At 38.5% G+C, this 23,246-nt stretch overlaps 1 protein-coding gene across 1 annotated transcript; it reads right to left on the bottom strand.

Moving 5' to 3' along the window:
* Positions 1 to 390: 390 nt before the first annotated feature.
* LOC141904469 (uncharacterized) lies at positions 391 to 23,128 on the bottom strand. The gene is made up of 43 exons (XM_074793058.1): positions 23,014 to 23,128; positions 22,512 to 22,692; positions 22,160 to 22,183; positions 21,759 to 21,794; positions 20,892 to 21,078; positions 20,671 to 20,811; positions 18,393 to 18,577; positions 17,989 to 18,139; positions 17,825 to 17,919; positions 17,534 to 17,647; positions 17,352 to 17,442; positions 17,190 to 17,269; positions 16,893 to 17,105; positions 16,559 to 16,634; positions 16,363 to 16,475; positions 16,148 to 16,267; positions 15,214 to 15,249; positions 14,735 to 14,846; positions 13,846 to 14,018; positions 10,517 to 10,670; positions 9,950 to 10,435; positions 9,778 to 9,821; positions 9,271 to 9,427; positions 9,074 to 9,168; positions 8,783 to 8,896; positions 8,601 to 8,691; positions 8,439 to 8,518; positions 8,142 to 8,354; positions 7,808 to 7,883; positions 7,611 to 7,723; positions 7,408 to 7,530; positions 4,297 to 4,462; positions 4,039 to 4,206; positions 3,269 to 3,489; positions 2,694 to 2,847; positions 2,531 to 2,625; positions 2,249 to 2,362; positions 2,082 to 2,172; positions 1,870 to 1,949; positions 1,270 to 1,440; positions 954 to 1,032; positions 754 to 866; positions 391 to 655 (listed from the first exon to the last, which is right to left on the bottom strand). Exons 2-43 carry the CDS (start codon positions 22,668 to 22,670, stop codon positions 530 to 532), a joined length of 5,430 nt encoding a protein of 1,809 aa, XP_074649159.1. The 5' UTR covers positions 22,671 to 22,692; positions 23,014 to 23,128; the 3' UTR covers positions 391 to 529.
* Between the last annotated feature and the right edge of the window lie 118 nt (positions 23,129 to 23,246).

Below are 23,246 nucleotides of genomic sequence, written 5' to 3'. Positions count from 1 at the left end.
TATAAACTACTAGATCAAGGAATTATCCAAGATTTAAGTTTTTATTTTCAAGGATTTGTGTGGGACTTTTTATATCAATATCAAGGGCAGTGTTTTTGTCAATAGCTGTCGTCTTCCACGATATGCGATTGTTTTATTTTTTTGTAATATCACTCATAGACAGACCCAACATGAATTTTTTATGACGATATGATTCCAAAAAAATCCACAAGAACACAGTTATCCTCGGTATCACCAGAATTAACAATTGAAAATAAAATTGAAAGCTACACTCGTTTTATTTACAGTAAATAAAAGACAGAGAACAAATAATCATCAAAATTCATCAATACAGCGTAAGCCATAAAGCTTCTACATATCATCATATTAATATTGATATAATTTCTGTGAAACGCTAATTCTTAATGTTCAGCTGATTTTGAGATAATAAAGAGTTAACAATTATAGGTGGACAATATAGGAGAGATGCACATGATTTCATTAGCAAATAATTGATAAATAAACATTGATTTGATGGATATCATTTCTCTTATGCATTCCCAACAATTGCCAGTAAGATGCGTTTATAGTCTCCACTTGCATCGCCTTCAATCATCTTCCGCAATGTTTTATGGTATTTCTGCAGAAATTCGTCGCCTATATTCTTCAAATCAATCTGAAATCGAAGTAATACAGTGACTTCACAATGAACAGATACATTAACCCAAAAAGTCATATCATTCTGCTTTATCCTATTTGTAACTATTTTCTTACCTCAGATCTTGAAACAATGATTCTAATAAGGGTAGAATCATCAGTACCAGCTCCTTTCATTGCTTTGTAGAGTTTATCAGCAAAATATTGCTGTCGGTTTCTTGCACTCATAACTGAAAAGATAAACAAGATAAGTATTTCGTCGCGCGACCATCAATGAACTCATATCCTTTCGGTTGTAAATCTTACTTAAATCTTACTTAATGCTTTAAGCCCTTTCCTTAAGTCAACATCAGCTATCTCGCGATCCACCGAATTCAAAATATCTCGGCAGGAAATCTATAAATCGATTGAATATTAGACACGATAGCTACGATAGTGAATGATGTGAGAAAAATGTCAGAAAAATAGCCACAGTCAATCATTGTGTGCAAGGGAAAGTCTGAAACATTGTATCTTTCAAATTTCTAAACTTCGTTTCTAATCTATTGAATTCTCAAGAAATAATTCTGATTCTATTCTGGTATTGACGCCCCAGTTTTGTGCTATTACTTGATGTAAATCTATCAGGCCTACCTTCACATATTCATCAAATGTCGCTTTAAGCTGATTGTAATTTCTAGTAGCCATAATAAGAAAAAATGTCGATCCATCCGTTGCGAATTTCTTTTCACCGGCAACGTACAAATGTTGGGCTTCTCTTTTGGCTAGGGCTAAGTCGGTGGTTGTCGATTCATCTCGAGTAGCCTGAGAAATTACATATAGAAATTGTCACCTGTCTAACGATTCATAAGTTTAAATTTTGTGCCAAAAGATGAATGGACGTCAATTAATCGCGCTAGAGGTTTTAGTTTAAAAAATATTAAAATCTATCCAACAATGCGGGACCTGTGGGACCGCCTCAAAATGGTGGCTGGTAACTTCCCCATTCAATTGCTTGTAGGTGCAAACAAGCATTTTACATACAGAAGTGACATGGTACACTGATGCCAGTCTCAATATTCACAGTCGTTCCTCTCCCTAACTTTCCTTAGTAATGTCTATAGTCTTAAATTACTTCATATGTATATAACATTATTACGATTATGATGAAGTGTAGTCGAAACTGTCGGAAAGTGCTTTAATCACTGTGGGTTTTGCTCATTAACATACACAGGTATTCGAACTGATTTTTACCTGGCAACAAGACACAAGTAAACCTGTAAAGCGACCATTGGTTTCGCTGATTATATCTTTCTCCAAGTCACGAACGAATTCTAGACAATTTTAAAAGATAGTTAAACTAACAATTCAAATAACCGCTTATTCCGGTTGCAGAGGTCATCAGCAAATCATCACTTATACGTATAAGCATATCATGAATCTTCAACGCATTGAGGGTTTCTTACCATGTTTATAGCACTCTTTGATTTCTCGAATTTCCTCATTGGTTCGTGCGCACAATATTTCAATCAGATCTTCCTCATTAGTGCTAGCACCCTGAACATACATAAACATGTTCATATTCCATTCAAAATACCCGGTACTGGTCATATTTAAGGGGATGATACATTACCCGCATCGCTTTCCGCAGAGACCAAGCATCGTATAATGCTGTGGGCTCAAACAATGCTAATATCACTTCCTCAAAGTCTCCACTCAGTTTAGACTTAAGTTCGTTTATCAAATCCTAGATAAAAAGTAACGAGTATAATTTTCAATAGATATAGCTTAATGGGATGCAATTAAAACGTTAACTCGGGGGCTGATTCGATTCATTTTCAATTGAGAAAATCCACAAGTTAAGGAAAATGTCAGTCTATAAACCTGGGTCTAGACTTTACCGGTAAAAACCGACCTTTCCATATATTGTCTTGAATGCCTTCTTAATAGCTTGTCGTTGCTGATTTGAACGTTTGCTCACGACATAAATTATGGCTTGTTCATCGGTTTCTTCAAATAAATAGTGAAATTAGTGGAATGAAATCAAACTGCTGCACTATCGAACAAGTGACACCTACCCGCTCCATACATAGCAGCTCTTAGTATTTCAGCATCTTTTTCAGCGTTGAAAACTTGCACTGGAAATATTGTGCCGGCAACTAGTGCGACGGTGCCATGAATCTGCAGATTACCACCCATAGCTCTAGCAGGTGCATTAGGATCCATTCCAACCTTTAAGAAGACTGTGGTTTTATGCACAATTTTGGAGCTTATCGTGACTGAACCAGAGATCGGACTCTGACATTTTTCACATCCTTACAACTGACTTTTTCACATTTTAACTGGACAACCGATAACCGGATTTTGGTTTCCTTTAATTTATTTCCAAACTTTTTACATTTTTCACATCAAAAGCAAAAGGACATAAGCGATCGACGATCACAATCAGGACAGAATAGAATGAAATCTCCCAAAACGCAGTTGTGCATGAATTCTGAGCTCCAGAAAAAAAGAGATGTAAATATTTTGGCAGGCATTTTTCTTGAACTTTCGGTAAATTTTTACATATTATTAAGATATTTTTTTCCAGTTTTCTAAACAACCATCCAATTCTTTATATCTATCTAAAAGTTGAGCTAAAAGTTCAATTCACCTGTGGTTTACCCGTGATGGCAGCTGGTGGTGGGGCAGCTGGTGATGGGACAGCTGGTGATGGACCTGCAGAGGGTCCTGTTGGTGGACCACCAGGGTGCCCAAGTGGAATTCCAGGTTGCTGAGGTGGCAGTCCTCCAGTGTAACCAGTAGCTTGCGGTGGTTGACTTGGGCAACCCGCTGGCACTTGCTGGGATGGAGCACTGATGCCTCCAACTTGGGCTGAAATAAAAACGTTTGAAAGATGAATTAAAACGTACCAATTAGCAATAACAACATAATGTTTTCTATACATATTGAAGCAGACATTCATCTGTATAACAACAGAGATTCATAAGATGGGTTATAGTCACCATATGGACAGATATTCTGTCTTGTAAATTATAAATAACAACAATCTTTACACGGAGTAACTTTCGATCGACATCACAGGAAAATCGTGTATTTCGTATATAAAGTAAAAGGCAGACATTAATTTGAAATTCAAGCTTAGGAAAGGTTCGTCCAGTATACGTCATCAGAGGTTGAATGGAAACAACTTTTTTTAACTGAATGATCAGAATAACACTGAAACTATTTGAAAAGCTACCAGCATTGGACAACACCCGTAATCAATAACAATCGTAAAGTTACTTCCATAAATTCGATCTGTATAATAATGATTACTGGAATGATAATGATGAGTTCGAAATATCCTTAAAGTAATCAATCTGGATGCTTACTTAAAGGAATATCTAGTTAGCAAGAAAAGAGAGTAATTTGCAAACTTACTTTGAGGGTATGCGTAACCCGGCTGTCTTGGTGGTGGCATGGGGAATGGTGGAATGGCCGGAGGCATACCACCTGGAGGCAAACCACCTGGAGGCATACCGCCTGGAGGAGCGGTAAATGGAGGAATTTCTTGTGGTGGGGGTCCTCCGGGGTAACTGGGATAACCACCTATGTAGAAATGAATGTAAATCAATAATCATTAGGTGTATCTTTCCTCATAAGAATACCCAAAATACCTAATTCTTATACCATGATTACCTTGAGGTAGGTATCCACCGGGCATTCCACCGTGCGGAGGCGGGGGATACTCCCCGCCCTGTGGGGGGTAAGCCCCACCTTGCGGAGGGTATCCCGGGCAACCGGCTGGAGGGTAACCACCAGGTCCTCCTGGTGGAGGTAGATGAGTTCCAGTAGGATATCCTGGCTGAAATACATCATACACAAATCATCAAACCGTGATTTACCTCAAAATATCTTGCAATAAATTCGTATCTGTAGAGTATGGGGAAAACATGCAACAAGATACATGTATGTAAACTAATACTAGAATTTATTGTACATCTCAAATATATCGCAAGTTGAAATTAGTTTATCGCACAGTTTAATTTTATTTAACCAGCTTGAATTCAAAATGTTTCAAATTAAAAGTTCTTTATTTCTCATAATTTATCGCCACACAGTAAAATATGCCACCAGTTAATAAGAGTTCACAGTTCAAAAATGTTTCAGTTCGAATTTGAAGAAATATTTACAAATAATGGAGAATTGGAATTGGAGAAATATTTTGCATTGAATGTCCTTGAAAAAAGTGGGGATTTTTACCTACTTTTTTCCAGGGGATTTTAGCTACAAAACCGTTTAGAGAAGGGTCATGATTTAGAGGGTTAAGGCGTTAATGGGTTTAGAGGGTTTAAAAGGTTTAAAGCATTAAGTTTTAAGGATAAGGGATTAGAGGGTTAGGGTTTTAAGGGCCTATTTAACCATTTAATGCGATATAAAAGGGCATATTTTAACCATACCAATCACATAGGATAGAAAATAACAAACAAGAAAACTAACTTGAAAATCTATTGACGCCTTGAAAACAGCACATTCATTGCTTAATAACGTCGACAATGGATAATATGATATAAATTACATCATATTAAGGATCAATAGTGTTATTGAATTTGTATGATTGAATTTAATTGACCGGCAACCAGGCTAGCCCAAATATATTGATGACGTAGTGCACATCTTCTCAAAAATATTCATTAAATCTTATATTTTATAGAAATTATAAGGAGAGTTATGTAGTATATTTAATCACAAAATATACACCAAAATTCACAAATGTAATTGCTATTTCTAAAACGCCAATATCGATGACGTAGTGCACATCGACTCAATACAGAACCCCTTAACGCATGCTTCTACCTACGTTTTAAAAAACTTTCATTGTAACGGTTTTTATGGCGTGGCAGAAAACTTAAGACGAGCACAATAGCACAGGAGCATGTGATCTTACGAATAGCACTACAGTTCATAAACAAGGAGAAAAGCACAATTTGCATTAAAATAGTAGAACCAAGACATAGAATCGCACAAGTATATATATATATGATTTAAAGCACAAATTTCCTTTAGAATAAGTTCAAGTTCAAATTTATTTCACGGAAAGCATATGATAGGCTCTATATACATAGATTCAAGGAGAGAAAAAACTAACAGCAATAAAGGTTACAATTTTTCATCAAGCGCAATCATCAAAAGAGAGAAAATAAAGTAGCTTTCTGCGTGGGTCAAGCAAAGCCTTAAGGCCGCTGTCGTTAGCACCCGGTAAAAAGGGAAATGAAGGGAACAAGGGAAATGAGAATCGATGAATTTCGTAAATTTAAGGAGAGTGTTGAGTAATGTAAAGAGTTCAGAAGGAGTACGAGTGGGTTATTGCGTTGATGGATATCATTGTAGGCGGAGGTGAGATGGGATCTAAGTTACGTTTTGAATTTTCATTGGGAAAAGGTTATTTTGGCAGATGTCTCAAAGAAAATTTTGAACATCGCAACATACAGAAATATCGCGCACCTTATTCAGCTTTACGGGGGTTAATTTCTAACACACGCGCGCACACAGACACACACGTTGAAAACATACGTACCTGACCACAAGGATACCCAGATGGAGGAGGATATGCCTGTGAAATGACAATAAATGATTATAATGGTGTATAGGTCCATTGGTTTTAGACCTACAAATAGTCCTCCCCGTCTCGCACGAGATCGACCCGCAGTCAAATTCGCTTACGTTGTCTTAGTTGACACGGTCATTATGTTAACAACTTATATCCAAATGATGACATAAATCTAACAGAAAATACACGAGCAGGACTCAAAAAACAGGACGACTTAACTTACCATTTTGAATTTGTGGTACTAATTGAACTGAGTGTACGACAGAAGTGAACTGTGAAGTGAAGTGTTGTGATTCCAAACCAGTTTTTTTAAGGAATTCTTATAGGCAGGAATATATTCAGGAATGCTATGGAAATGTGTACACCGTGGAATACTTGTGAAAATGGATGAATAGTTTGCAATAGTTTTGGTTGGTGACCAAGTCTTCCAAACATGTTTGGCTATTAGCCACTAGCCGGTTTTTGGTGTTCCGAAATTCACGACCAGCTTCTCCGAAGATTATAACCGAAACAAAGACTTTGTATGCTCCGCAGTCAAAGATTTTTGATCATTTCCTCCCAAAGCATTACTAATTTATACTAATTTCATTCTCATAAGTGAAAAGTTTGTTTATCCAGTAAGATGAAAATGTGGCGGAACTTTCCCAAAACAGGTACACACGGAACTACAACGTACAATGAATTCTGAAATGCTTATCTTATTTTCTAGAGGTTTATAATTAGAAGAAAGTTCATTCATATGCACAGAATGAGCAATGCGGAGTGTACCCTTCTTTTTCGAGAAGAGTTTCTAAAACCCGGGTTTTGCGGAAAACTCTGCATTGAACCCCCGTGTTTCGAGCGTAGTGGAGACGCATAACCCGGATACAAAATGCTATTGAAGACGTAGCGATATATGTACATCGAAAGCTACAGTCGCTTTATTTGCGGTAAATAAAAGACAAAGAACTACAACAGAATCATTTAACACAATTCATTATTACATCATAAGCCATAAAGATTCTACATATCATCATATGCATATTGATATATATCATTTATGTGAAAGTCTAATTATCAATATCGAGCTAATTTCGAAATAATAAGTTAACAATGATAGACGACAAGAGATATATGCGCCATCGATGAATATAGATATACAGTGATAAGCCAGTAGAATTGAAAAATGAACATTGATTTGATGGGTATCATTTCTCTTATGCATTCCCAACAATTGCCAGTAAGATGCGTTTATAGTCTCCACTTGTATCGCCTTCAATCATCTTCCGCAAAGTTTTCTGGTATTTCTGCAGAAATATGTCGGCTACATTCTTCAAATCAAGCTGAAATCAAAGCAATACAGTGACATAACAATGCACAGAAGTCATATCATTTTTTATCCTATTTGTAATTATTTTCTTACCTCAGATCTTGAAACAATGATTCTAATAAGGGCAGAATCATTAGTACCAGCTCCTTTCATTGCTTTGTAGAGTTTATCAGCAAAATATTGCTGTCGGTTTCTTGCGCTCATAACTGAAAATATAAACAAGATAAGTATTACGTCATGGAACCATCGACGAACCCTTGCGTATATCTTTTTGTTAATATAAATCTTACTCAATGCTTCAAATCCTTCCTTTAAGTCACCAGACATCTCACGTGAAACCGAATTTAAAATATCTCGACCCGAAATCTACAAAACAAGCGAATATTAGACACAATAGCTGCGATTGTGAATGGAGAAATTTCAGAAAAATAGCCACAATCAATCATTGTTAGCTAGAGAAAGTCTGAAACATTGTATCTTTCAATTTTTTGAATTAACCTTTGATGAATAAATTTTGCTTGTAATCTTTAAATTTTCATGTAGTGAGTTTTAATTTTATCAGTTGCCAGTCTAAAAGACGACCCAGTTTTGTGCTATTGTCCGATGAAAATCTATCACGCCTACCCGAGCATATTCCTCAAATGTCGCTCGAAGTTGATTGAAATGTCGAATAGTCATTATACGCACGAATATCGATTCGTCTGTTCCGAGTTTCTGTTCACCGGCTTCAAACAGTTGTTGAGCTTCTTTCCGGGCTAGATCTCTGTCTATAACCGATTCGGCACCCGATTTGAAGACCTTCTCCCAATCGGCGGGTGTCAATTCAGCGCGATTGGCCTGAGAAATTACATACAAGAATATCATCAAAGTATTCTACACAGATATTTTTCAACATACACAGGTATTCCAACTGATTTTTACCTGGCAACAAGACACAAGTAAACGTTTGAAGTGACCACTAGTTTCGCTGACTATATCTTTCTCCAAGTCACGTCCAAGTTCTTGAAAATAGAAAAAGAAATACGACTAACAATTCACATAACTTCTTATTCCAGTTGCAGAGGTCTTATCAGGGTTTCTTACTGTGTTTATAGCATTCTTTGATTTCTTGAATTTCCTCATTGGTTCGTGTGCACAATATTTCAATAAGAACGGCCTCAGCAGTACCAGCACCCTGGACATACATTTAGAAAAAAAACATTCATATACCGTTTTAAAATACCCGGTACGGGTCATGTTTAAGGGGATGTCTAAGAGAGACATACCTGCATCGCTTTCCGCAGAGACCAAGCGTCATAAAATGTTGTAGGCTCGAACAATGCTAACATTACTTCCTCAAAGTCTCCACTCAATTCAGACTTAAGATCTTTTATCAAATCCTAGACAAAAAGTAAGGGGTTTAATGTTTAATAAATAAAGCCTAATCATCAACAAAGGAGAAATTCCTGGGCCCTGTTTTATAGAATGATATCAATACTTCAATTGAGATAACCCTCGAGTTAAGGAAAATACCAGTCAATAAAATCAGTCCCTAAACTTAACCAGTAAAAACTGACCTTTCCATACATTGTTTTGAAAGTCTTCTTAATAGCTTGTCGTTGCTGATTTGAACGTTTGCTCACGACATCAATTATGGCTTGTTCATCAGTTCCTTCAAAAAGAAAGTGAAATAATAGCAAAACTGCTACACAATTGAACCATGGACTCTTCGTTTTAGAGTCCATGATTGAACGAGTGAATAATATCAACCTACCCGCTCCACGCATACACTTTCTCAGTGCTTCACAATCTGCTTCAGCGTCGAAATCTTTCACTGCAAATACTGTGCCGACAGATTTTTCGGCAGGGTCATAAATCTGAATTTTTCCAACCAAAGCAGTCGCTCCAGCCACATTAGGATCCGTTCCACCCTTAAAGAAGAAGACAGTGGTTTGATGCACAATTTTGAAGCTTATCGAGACTGAACCAGGGATCATTGATGAACAATGGAATTTTCACATCCTTTTTCCAGACATTCAACATTTTTTCACGTCAAAGTACAACAACATTAGCGGACGGATTATAATGACATTTCCTAAACACAGCTTGGTGCATGTGCCGTCCACGTATGACAAAATATGTTGACGGACATTTTTTCTTTAATTTTTCACGCATTTTTATGTTCTTTTTTCAATCTTTTTTTTCAGTTTTTTAAACAGCCATCCATTTTCACAATTTTTTACATCCATCTGATAACTGATGAACTAAAAGTTCAATTCACCTGTGGTTTAATCGTGGCAGCTGGTGGTTGGCCTCCAGGGGGTCCTGGATGAAATAAAACCGTTTGGGGAATGAATGAATTAAGTAATTAATATGGACATATTTTTTCTACGCATATTGAAGCAAACATGCATCTGTAACGATAAAGAGATTTGTAGAATGACTATAGTTACCGTATGGACTGGTATTCTGTCCTGGTGGAGGTTGATACGGTTGATTATAGACACCAGCAGGTTGTGCCATACCTGGCGGTGCTGCACCATAAGGCGTAGAACCATAGTTACCGCCTGGAGGAGGCCCTTGTGGTGCCATACCCGGCGGTGCACCGTAAGGCGTAGAACCATAGTTACCGCCTGGATGAGCCCCTTGTGGTGCCATACCCGGCGGTGCACCGTAAGGCGTAGAACCATAGTTACCGCCTGGAGGAGCCCCTTGTGGTGCCATACCCGGCGGTGCACCGTAAGGCGTAGAACCATAGTTACCGCCTGGAGGAGGCCCTTGTGGTGCCATACCCGGCGGTGCACCGTAAGGCGTAGAACCATAGTTACCGCCTGGAGGAGCCCCTTGTGGTGCGATACCCGGCGGTGCACCGTAAGGCGTAGAACCATAGTTACCGCCTGGAGGAGCTCCTTGTGGTGGGGGTCCACCGGGATATCCACCTAGAAATGAAAGTTAATCATCAGGAAAATACGTTTCCTCAAGAATAGCCGCCGTAAGCCTTATCATTATGCCATAATTACCTGGAGGTGGGTATCCACCGGGCATTCCACCTTGCGGCGGCGGGAGATAAGCCCCTCCCTGAGGGGGGTATGCCCCACCTGAAGGGTATCCCGGGCCACCGGCTGGGGGGTAACCACCAGGTGGAGGTGCAGGTGTTCCAGTGGGACATCCGTTCTGAAATACATCATACACAAATCATCAAACATTGATTCAGACACCTCAAATATCCAGGCAATAGATTTATATTTAGAGTAGTATAGGGGAAAACATGCAACTATATACACAGTGTTGTTTGGTAGACTCAGTCGACATAGAACCGACTTTGGAGTCCATTGATTCAATCATTCCGTAAGAGTAATACCGAGTATCCGGTTCGGGAGTCAGTTGTGGCTCAGTCAATTCAGTATCAATCATTACGTGGTGTATTGCGTAAGAGTTTTATAGTAATACTGGGGTTCAAATCAGCCATATTGATTCTGACGGAACCCGTTTGATTGAGATTTATGGACTGAACGAAGTATCAGTTGACTCGGTCGGTCAGCCACAGACGAACGCAGCGATACAGGGGTTTCAAACACATGCGCACACAAACATTGAAAACATACCTGACCATAAGGATAACCAGTCGGAGGAGGATATGCCTGTGAAATGACAATATTGATAAATAGCGGCGAGTTTAGATATGAAACACTTAAACTGTTAAATTCTGCTCACTACAAAATACAGTGCAAGTCTATACGAGAGAAATCCGACAATAATTCAGCTAAAGATTAAATTTCTTGAGTAAAGAGTTTCTATTTTCAGCAATGATTAAATTTTGCATCTTTTAATGTGGCATTTCTCTCGCATCCATCTAACGAGGATATTGTGCATCATCTCAATTTTTCACTTTGGGACGATCAGTACGTTGGTTGACAACTTATCCCAATGAAATACATCAACTAGGACTAAAAAAGTGACAACTTAACTTACCATTTTGATTTTGTGGTTTCTACTAGTTTTGACGACAGTTTACCGAGCCCGACAGAACTGCACTGAAGTATTTTCGCTCGAAGCCAGTTTTAAGGTGCATTTTACACGCATATCAATTCCAGGAATCTTTTGGAAATGTGGGCACCGTGAAAGACTTATGAAAATGGATGAATTGTTATGAATTGTTTTGGTAGGAAATCAGTTCAGTGGACCGAACTACTTTGACCAAACATGTTTAGATATCGAGATTACGCAACGTACTATAACGCCTAACATGTCTTAGTATTTCCAGGGAAGTGTAATCTCATTACACAACCCTGACCGTATTCCTGAAGGTGACTATCGAAACGTCGAATAAACTACTAGCTCCAGTAACATTTTCGGACTGTTTTCTTCGTTATTAGTATTGGGATTCTCTTTACATTATGTCCAGGAACTGCTGGTGATTTATCATCCAACATTGACGTATTCGTTTCTCTATCTAAAAGCTTTTCAATCACCTTCGCTTCACTCTTCCAGCTGCGTATTCAACTCTAAAAACTCTTCTTGTTCTTTGAAAAACGTCTCTTTTAATCTTTGAATGCAGATAAGGAGTCTACTTAACTAATATCCTCCGATATGAAGGTTCACACATTACCTGCGATAGAATAACATTTGCTATTTTTGGGCCCACCTGGGGAGCTCCAGGAGGTGATCTTCAGTCAGAGATTGGTGAACACTGGAATTTTCCCATACATGTACTTACAATTGACTTCTTTCACAATTTCTTTACAACCAGATTTTCGCATTTTCTACATATATAATTTTTTATTTCCAGACTTTTTACATTTTTTACATTAAGGTACAACATAAACGATTACTAAAATTTTCAAATTTTGTCAGTTTGCCATCCATTTTTCACATTTTCTTACATCTATCTGACCACTGCTGGACTAGAATTTCAAGTGGTTAACCCGTGGCAGCTGGTGGTGTGGGCCTCCAGAGAGTCCTTGCGGCAGATTATGTCAGTTGGTAAAAGACTAGTGTCGCCACGTTACGTAGTTTTGTAGAATAAATTTTTACGTGTTAATGGGGTATCCGCAGTGCTAGGATTCCACGTATGGCAGGTGTGGATCCGCCAGGTTCGCTAGTAGATAGTAGGTCGTCCGCGTTTTCTGCGTTGAACTTTTCTCTTAAATGAATCTATTATTATGAAAACTATGTATACCGAGTAGAAGAATGAAAGATTTGTAAATTTGGTGGTTGCTGTGATAATACGTATATGGATTGAGGGTTACTAAAACTATGCATGACTAAAACGAAGACCTATGCAGTCACTAAAAATCAAACTATGCACTACTAAAACGAAGACCGAAGACCTATGCACTAATTAGAAATCAAACTATGCACCACTAAAACGAAGACCTATGCACCCGAGAAAAATAACCGACCATTTTACGTTCCCTTATGTATGTTTATATCTAGTAGGCCCCATTGCCTATACTCATCGACAGAGGTGGTTAAATACACAGATAGCGCCCCTAGTGATGATTTCTAATGAGTGCAAAGGTCTTCGGTCTTCGTTTTAGTAGTGCATAGTTTGATTATTAGTGACTGCATAGGTCTTCATTTTAGTCATGCATAGTTTTAGTCTCGCAAAGTGCATAGGGCTTCAGTCTTCGTTTTAGTAGTGCATAGTTTTAGTAACACTCATATGGATTGGGGAGTCTAAAAATCCAGTTCAGAGTTAATCGCAAATTAGCTAACTTTGACAACAAACTATCTATTGCGGGTAACCCTTTGTTTTAGCGTTCTTTTATTTCTTGTATGAAGATGCCAGATTCCAAGCAAGGGTAGTCAACAGTCCTCCTGGACGTGGACCACTGGGCTGTCCAGGTCCTCCAGGTTGCTTAGTTGGCCCTCCATGCCGTCCGGGTTGGGCTCCAGGTTGCTTAAGTGGACCTCTAGGATAACCAGCTGGTGGTGGGACAGCTTGTGGCGGGCCTGTAGAGGGTCCTGGAGGTGGACCACCGGGCTGTCCAGGTGGGCCTCCGGGTTGTTTAGTTGGCCCTCCAGGGTGTCCGGGTGGGGCTCTTGGTTGCTTAAGTGGACCTCCAGGATAACCTGTTGGTGGTGGGACAGCTGGTGGTGGGCGTGCAGAGGGTCCTGGTGGTGGACCACAGGGTTGTCCAGGTGGGCCTCCAGGTTGCCCAGGTGGAAATCTAGGATAACCCGAAGCTTGCAGCAGCTAATTTGGGTAACCCACTGGCGCTTGCTGGGATGGGGCATCGATCCCTCCAACTTGGGCTAAAATAAAACCGTTCGAAATATAGATATATAAATTAAGTAGGTAATATCAACCGTACATTTTTCTATATACATATTTGATGAGATTTACAGAATGACTATAGTTACCGTATGGATTGGTATTCTGTCCTGGTGGAGGTTGATACGGTTGATTATAGACACCACCAGGTTGTGCCATACTTGGCGGTGCACAGTAAGCCGTAGAACCATAGTTAGGGCCAGAGCTATCATAAGCTGCTGTACAAGGTGGCGGTACACCGGCTGCTTAAAGATAAATATATACAAGCGCTGAAAAAAGCATTCTACCTTTAGCAAATCAAGCGACAGATGAAATGTTACTGTATCTAAGTAGTGAAGCAGTTAACGGTTACCAAATATAATAAGTTATCAGTTTGAGTTGAACGATGAACAATGCGTTAATCCAAAATTGTATAAATGATGTCAGGTGTACCGAAGTAGGCAGAAGATAATATCAGTACCAGGTAAGACAACTGTATTAGAAGCTATTTGAAAAGCTACCAGCATTGAAAACATGCGTATCGAATAATACGTAGTTCAATATTAAAGCAATTAGATCAGTATAATGAGCATTACTGGAAATAATTGATAAGTAATATCCTTTAATTAAGTAATAATGCTGGATGCTTACTTTTAGGAATATCTAGTTAGCAAGAAGAGTATAATTTGCAAACTTTCATTGAGGGTATGGGTAACCCGGCTGTCCTGGTGGAGGCGCTGTGAATGGTGGTGCTCCGCCTGGGGGCATACCGCCTGGAGGAACTCCTTGTGGTGGGGGTCCTCTGAGATAAACGGGATAACCACCTAGAAATGTGAGTAAAATCAAATATCATCAGGTATATCTTTCCTCATAAGAATATCTGCTGAAGCTTACCTAATTCTTAATGTAATAATCATACCTTGAGGTGGATATCCTTGCGGCGGCGGGGGATAAGCCCCTCTTTGTGGGGGGTATGTCCCACCCTGTGGGGGATAAGCTCCACCTGGAGGAGGGTATCCTGGGCCATCGACTGCACTGGGGTATCCACCAGGTGTTCCTGGTGGAGGTGGATGAGGTCCAGTAGGATATCCTGTCTGAAATACATCATACACAAATCATCAAACAGTGATTTTGATACCTCCAAATATCCTGCAAAAGATTCGTATTTAGAGTGAGGAAAACATGCAACACGATTAGGAGTCAACTGTCGGGGTTCTGGGGTCAGTTTGGCTCAGTCAATTCAGCATCAATCATTACGTGGAGTATTCCGTTAAGAGTTATACTGGGGTTCAGCCATACTGATTTTTGTGACGGGATCCGTTTGATTGAGATTTATGGACTAAACGAAGTATCAGTGGACTCAGTCAGCCAGGCCTACGAGCAAACATCTCAAGTTGAGATGATAGTTCGTAGGCCAGGCGAACACAGGGATTAAACTTAAAACGCACGCACGCAACATACCTGACCATAAGGATAACCAGTTGGAGGAGGATATGCCTGTGAAATGACAATAACGATTACCGTAATAGCGGCGAAATATACACAAAACAGTTTACTGTTATAATTCTGCTCAAAACACTTTACTGTTATAATTCTGCTCACTCTGAAATACATGTTCAGTGAAATTCACTCTAAGTCGTCGAATTTCGGACGATCATTATGTTAAGAAATTATCGAAACTTAAATTTTACTCGAAATACATAAACTACAGGGGCGGATCCAGGGACTTATGACGAGTAGCGTGTGGCTTACGGTTCTATCGTCCGAATCTGCGCCTGAATTGGGACTTAAAAACAGGACTTGATCTTGATTTTGAGTTTTTGTGGTACTGGTAGAACTGGTAGGACAGAACTATCCTGTCACGTGTCTTGATTTGAAGCCAGTTTCAGCACATATTTCATAAGCACGTCAAATACAGGAATAATATGGAAATATGTGCACCATGACAGACTTAAAAATGGATGAATGATTTAGCAAAGTTTTGGTAGGTAACCAGATCAGTAGACCGTACTTTGACCAAGCATGTTTAGACATTTAATTAATACGTAATGTCAGCAGGCCTATACATAGAATGAACAAGTGAACATCACATTGACAGCTACAGTCGCTTTATTTGCTGTTAGTAATTAGACAAAGAACAAATATTATATAGGCCTACATGTACATGTATTGCAATTCATTATTACATCATAAGCCATAAAGAGTACATATATTGATACAACTTCAGTGAAACACTAATTCTTAATTTCCAGCTAAATTCGAAATAAAGAGTTAACAATTAGTAGACAGTTACATATTAAGCACAAAAATGCCATTGATAAATATAGATATACAATGATAAGCCAGTAGAATTGATAAATGAACATTGATTTGATGGGTATCATTTCTCTTATGCATTCCCAACAATTGCCAGTAAGATGCGTTTATAGTCTCCACTTGTATCACCTTCAATCATCTTCCACAAAGTTTTCTGGTATTTCTGCAGAAATATGTCGGCTACATTCTTCAAATCGATCTGAAATCAAAGCAATACAGTGACATAACAATGTAAAGAGACATAAAGCCAAGAATTCATATCATTCTTTATCCTATTTGTAATCATTTTCTTACCTCAGATCTTGAAACAATGATTCTAATAAGGGCAGAATCATTAGTACCAGCTCCTTTCATTGCTTTGTAGAGTTTATCAGCAAAATATTGCGGTCGGTTTCTTGCGCTCGTAACTAAAAACATAAACAACATAAGTATTTTGTCATGGAACCATCGACGAACTCTTGCTATATCTTTTTGTAAATATAAATCTTACTCAATGCTTCAAATCCTTCCTTTAAGTCACCAGACATCTCGCGTGAAACCGAATTTAAAATATCTCGACCAGAAATCTACAAAACAAGCGATTATTAGACACAATAGCTGCGATTGTGAATGAAGAAATTTCAGAAAAGTAGCCACAATCAATCATTGTGAGCTAGAGAAAGTCTGAAACATTGTATCTTTCAATTTTTTGAATTAACCTTTGATGAATAAATTTTGCTTGTAATCTTTAAATTTTCATGTAGTGAGTTTTGATTTTATCAGTTGCCAGTCTAAAAGACGACCCAGTTTTGTGCTATTGTCAGATGAAAATCTATCAGGCCTACCCGAGCATATTCCTCAAATGTCGCTCGAAGTTGATAGAAATGTCGAATAGCCATTATACGCAGGAATGTCGATTCGTCTGTTCCCAGTTTCTGTTCACCGGCTTCAAACAATTGTTGAGCTTCTTTTTGGGCTAGATCTCTGTCTATAACCGACTGGGGCCCGGATTTGAAGACCTTCTCCCAATCGGCGGGTGTCAATTCAGCGCGATTAGCCTGAGAAATTACATACAAGAATATCATCAAAGTATTCTACACAGATATTTTTCAACATACACAGGTATTCCAATTGATTTTTACCTGGCAACAAGACACGAGTAAACGTTTGAAGTGACCACTAGTTTCGCTGACTATATCTTTCTCCAAGTCACGTCCAAGTTCTTGAAAATAGATATAGAAATAAGACTAACAATTCACATAACTTCTTATTCCAGTTGCAGAGGTCATATCAGGGTTTCTTACTGTGTTTATAGCATTCGATGATTTCTCGAATTTCCTCATTGGTTCGTGTGCACAATATTTCAATAAGAACGCCCTCAGCAGTGCCAGCACCCTGGACATACATTTAGAAAAAAAACATTCATATTCCGTTTTAAAATACCCGGTACGGGTCATGTTTAAGGGGATGTCTAAGAGAGACATACCTGCATCGCTTTCCGCAGAGACCAAGCGTCGTAAAATGTTGTAGGCTCGAACAATGCTAATATCACTTCCTCAAAGTCTCCACTCAATTCAGACTTAAGATCTTTTATCAAATCCTAGACAAAAAGTAAGGGATATAATGTTTTATAGATAAAGCTTAATCATCAACAAAGGAGAAATTCCTGGGCCCTGTTTTAAAGAATGATATCAATACTTCAATTGAGATAACACTCGAGTTAAGGAAAATACCAGTCAATAAAATCAGTCCCTAAACTTTACCAGTAAAAACTGACCTTTCCATACATTGTTTTGAAAGTCTTCTTAATAGCTTGTCGTTGCTGATTTGAACGTTTGCTCACGACATCAATTATGGCTTGTTCATCGGTTCCTTCAAATAAATAGTGAAATTAGTGAAATAATAGCAAAACTGCTGCACTATCAAACTAGTGACACCTACCCGCTCCATACATAGCAGCTCTTAGTATTTCAGCATCTTTCTCAACGTTGAAACCTTGCACTGGAAATACTGTGCCAACAAATTGTTCGCCATAAATCTGCATTTTTCCAACCATAGCAGTCGCTCCAGCCACATTAGGATCCATTCCACCCTTAAGAAGAAGACAGTTGTTTTATGCACAATAACATAAGCGATTACTGATCACAATTTGGACAATAACATTTCCTAAACACAATGTGTGCATAAATTCTGAGGTATATTCCATGGTATATGAAAAAAAGGGATCAGAAAATATTTTGACAGACATTCTTCTTGAATTTTTCACACATTTTCATGATTTAAAAACTTATTTTTTACAGTTTTTTTAAAGAGCTGACCACAGTTGAGCTAAAAGTTCAATTCACCTGTGGTTTACCCGTCGCAGCTGGAGGTGGACCTCCAGGTTGGCCTGGATGTGGACCACCGGGCTGTCCAGGTGGGCCTCCAGGGTGCCCAGGTGGACCTCCGGGATAACCCGAAGCTTGCGGTGGCTGATTTGGGTAACCCACTGGCACTTGCTGGGATGGGGCACCAATCCCTCCAACTTGGGCTGAAATAAAACCGTTCGAAATATAAATCAAGCACGCGATATGGACACATATTTTTCGATGACATATAACATACAACTATAATGATAAAGAGATTCATAGAATTGACTATAGTTACCGTATGGACTGATATTCTGTCCTGGTGGAGGTTGATACGGTTGATTATAGACACCACCAGGTTGTGACATACCTGGCGGTGCACCATAAGCCGTAGAACCATAGTTAGGGCCAGAACTATCGTAAGCTGCTGTATAAGGTGGCGGTACACCGGCTATTTTAAGATAAATATACAAGCGCTGAAAAAGCATTCTATATCCGTAGTGAATCAAGCGACATATGAAATGTTACTGTATCTAAGAAGTGAAGCAGTTAACGGTTACCAAATATAATAAGTTATCAGTTTGAGTTGAACGATCGATAAACATGTGTTAATCTTCATAAATTGTATAAATCATGTCAGGTGTACTGAAGTAGGCAGAAGACAATTTCTGTAAGACTTGATACATAACTTTATTTCTGTAAAACATATCTCAATGAAAACTGGTGATTATATTGTAACTTTCTATTATTCATCAATTCGAGGCTTACCCTATGGTGAAGAAAATATCTTTGTTCCTTTCAGAGGTGAGCAACTTCTAACAGTGAAATGCTAACACAGGTATTTTTAAAACTTGAACCATGCATTGCAACATAGTATCTAGATTTACGTGCATTTACCGGTACAGGAAGCAATATAAGGGGTGGGTTAGAACTGTCAAAGAACATTCCTAATAAACACAATCAAATGTACGAAAAAAAACTAAATTCAAATATACGAATATTTTCAATTTATTTATAAAACAAATGAACTAATGTACTATGTGTATAATAATTTTGTAGCTTTAAGTAAAGATGAATAGCTTTTTAGCACATACTGACCTCATTTAATTTATTTGTTTATTCTAACAGCGCTTACGTGATAAATAATAATATCAATGATAATAATGATAATAATAACAATTTTTACACGAAAAAACTTTCGATCGACATCACAGAAAAATCATGTATTTCATATATATATATAAAGAGTGAAAGGCAGACATTAATGTAAAATTTAAGCATAGGAAAGGTTCGTCTCGGTATACGTGTCATCATCACCTCGGACCATCTGAAAATAAACATAAAATCACTACGTCAGTGACTAATGTTTTAAACACCGCAGTAAACATCGCCTAACTCGGACTAACTGGGACCGGTCCGAGGTAAGTGAAGTCCGAGTTGAAGGAAAGATTAGGAAATCACAAAAATTATTTCGGTTTGGTCCAAGTTGGCCATGTCCGCGTAAGGTGAGGTTTACTGTACATCCAAATGGGTTTTATTGAGTTTACAATAGAAATATCGTACTTTTCTCTAATACTCTTCCATCAGGAAAGCTCATGAGTTAGGATACATATATAATTATATATTCGATGACAAACCTTTCCATTGAGTGAAAAAATATTAAAGCTACGTGCAAAATGGTCACATTCTGAAGCCAGTTGTTCAAAAGTTTGTTAGAATTTACCAGTAGATAGTTGACATAGTGACAATTAAAAGTACATCGTTAGTATTCATCCGCCCGTCATCTTTAACCAACTTTTGAGCAACTGGCCCCTGATGTCTAGGTACTAAGCTAGTGACTAAGTGACGAACTAAGTTAGTGAACTTATCGTTTGTGGTAAGCTTTCATAATCGGATGAGCTTACACCAACTGTGTGGTTTGTGAAAATAACCGATCATGAAACTAAACCACGATCGGGTTGCTGACTAGGAAGCTATAAAACACTACATACAGATATTTATCAAAAGCATGGCGTGATTCAGTGTTCAAAAAAGGAATGGAAACAACATTTATTAACTGAATGATCAGAATAACACTATTTGAAACGCTACCAGCATTGGACAACACCCGTAATGAATGACAATAGTGAAGTTAGTTCTATGAAAAGCATTAGATCTAAATAATAAGCAATACTGGAATAATAACAAATAAGTAATATCCTTAAAGTAATCATTTTGGATGCTTACTTTAAGGAATATCATGTTAGCAAAAAAAGAGTGTAATCGGAAGACTTACATTGAGGGTATGGGTAACCCGGCTGTCCTGGTGGAGGCGCGGTGAATGGTGGTGCTCCACCTGGAGGCATACCGCCTGGAGGAGCAGTAAACGGTGGTGCTCCTTGTGGTGGGGGTCCACCGGGGTAACCGGGATAACCACCTAGAAATGAAAGTAAATCAATAATCTTCAGGAAAAATACCATTGGTAGCAAAAATGCCTAATTCTTATGCCATAATTACCTTGAGGTGGGTATCCACCGGGCATTCCACCTTGCGGCGGCGGAGGATAAGCCCCACCCTGAGGAGGGTATCCCGCGCCCTGTGGGGGATAAGCTCCTCCTTGCGGAGGGTATCCGGGGACACCAGCTTGAGGGTATCCACCAGGTCCTCCGGGTGGAGGTGGATGAGTTCCAGTAGGATATCCTGTCTGAAATACATCATACACAAATCATCAAACAGTGATTCAGACCCTTAAAAAATCCAGGCAATAGATTTGTAGGGGAAAACATGCAACAAGATACATATAAGCTGTGTTAGATTGGTAGACCGAGTCAACTCAGAATCCTTGATAGACAACTCAGAACCAGTTCTGGGGTCAGTTGAATATGTGCAGTATTCCGTATGAGTTACTAATTACTGGGTTCAGCCATATTGATTGTGACTGAATCCGTTTGATTGAGATAATGATGGACTGAACGAAGTGTCAGTTACATCAGCTGCTTACTGATTCATCATCCTACCCACAGATTTTCAATTTGTTTTGAAATTCTTCACGTTGCTTTTTCCGCGTCTGATACCAAATTATCGTAAATATGAAAAGACAGCCAACGCAGCACACATTTCCAAAGATCAGTGTCTTAACTGATATGTTACATTTATACACTGTGTGCTTATTTGACGTATAATTTTTAGACCGAAGAAGGGTGGTTATTTCTAGTATTCTAAATAAACTTTCAGTCTTTCAACAATTGTGGGATTTCACATTTATTGTTTCATCACGGATATTGTGATTCATCAGTTGACTCGGTCAGCCAAACGAAAGGCAGCTATACAGGGTTTTACTCTAAACAACACATGCGCACACACACACACACATTCAAAACATACCTGACCGTAAGGATATCCAGTTTGAACAGGATAGGCCTATGAAATGACAATAATGATTTGAATAGCAGCGAGTTTAGATAAGAAACACTTCAACTGGAAATACAGTCAAATTGGCTTTTTTTAAAGTCGTTGCAGTTGTGACCAGGGCTGCCAACCACTGAAAAGTGCTATCAGTAACAAATTACAAAATTGAATTTTTTTTCAGTAACATTTCATCGATAGATAGATCACTGACAACTGACTTGTCTTGACAACTTACCCGGTATGTGAGTTTGACTGTATTTAGCACCATATATGGCTATTTTGGCAGTTGAAGTGTTTCAAGCGATATTCAAGCAGAATGAACGATGAAAGAAATCTAATGACATTGAATTCATTAATACAATAAACATTGTTCTTACCTGTCCCCCTGGTGGTAGTAATCCCTACAATAAAATCAATAAAATTGCGTTAAAATCAGAGTTAGGCCTGATATACTAACTGAGGCAAGACGTTTCGATTGAGCCGATTCCCGTTTAGGATCATAAATTCCGGATTAGAAACTCTCTACCGGCCCGTTCTATTAGGTTTACAAAGTGAGCTTTTTCAGAATAGGTAGAGTGTATTCTGGTTAAAACAAACACCCCAGAATTTTAGCATCAAGAGAGACAAATTGAAACTTATTGAAATTTTTCGATTGATGCATAATCTGCATAGGCTCGAGGCAAGGAAAATAGCGTTCTGGAGTTCATGCCAAGATATGGAAGAATTTACCTTTTTCATCAACTTCTTCTTTTTCTTCTCTTCTTTCTTCCACCTTTTATGCTCATCGTCGGAACTCGAAGATGACGACGATGATGAACTGCTCCGGTGGTGACTTTTCACTTTGTGTTTCTTGTGTTTTTTATGGCCGCCATGTCCATAGTAATCCATGCTGACGTTCTGATACGACTAACTGTGGAAGAAATATCCCTACGTGACAAAATCTTACCGCAAATTAAATTCAGCAAGGGTAAGAGGGGACAAAACAAACAACAGGTGGTCTGACAGTAGTTTGACAACTCAACGCGAACCGTACGGTGCTGCCACCTCAAAAACATATTACATATTAACAACGCCCAAAATAATATTGACAGCTAATGCACGGGTATGGTTGTAATATATTCACTTTGTAATAAATACGAATGAATCAATCTGAAGTTATTATTGCTGATTAAAAAGGGGAAGACTGACATAAATGCCTTTTAAAACCAGATTTTATCAACAAAATACTCACGGACAGTCAAGGAACTCTCCGCCGAGTGACGGATGTTATGCGGCTTCTGATTGGTTTGCGAGTTTGGCGAGATGATTGATAGCCAATTAGCGAGTCCAATTAGCATATTCTGTATGCCACGACCTTGAGATTAGGGTCAGGTTTTTTGTCACCGTTGCAATAATTTATTTGCTTTACATTGGATATTCCATTATCGGCCTTCTAAATTTCTAAATTTCGGGATATTTTTCTAA

The sequence above is a fragment of the Tubulanus polymorphus genome, chromosome 4, assembly GCF_964204645.1.
Source record: "Tubulanus polymorphus chromosome 4, tnTubPoly1.2, whole genome shotgun sequence".
Classification (NCBI taxonomy): domain Eukaryota; kingdom Metazoa; phylum Nemertea; class Palaeonemertea; order Tubulaniformes; family Tubulanidae; genus Tubulanus; species Tubulanus polymorphus.
The sequence above is the reverse complement of the archived record's forward strand: the minus strand, read 5'-3'. Positions and strand labels throughout refer to the sequence as shown.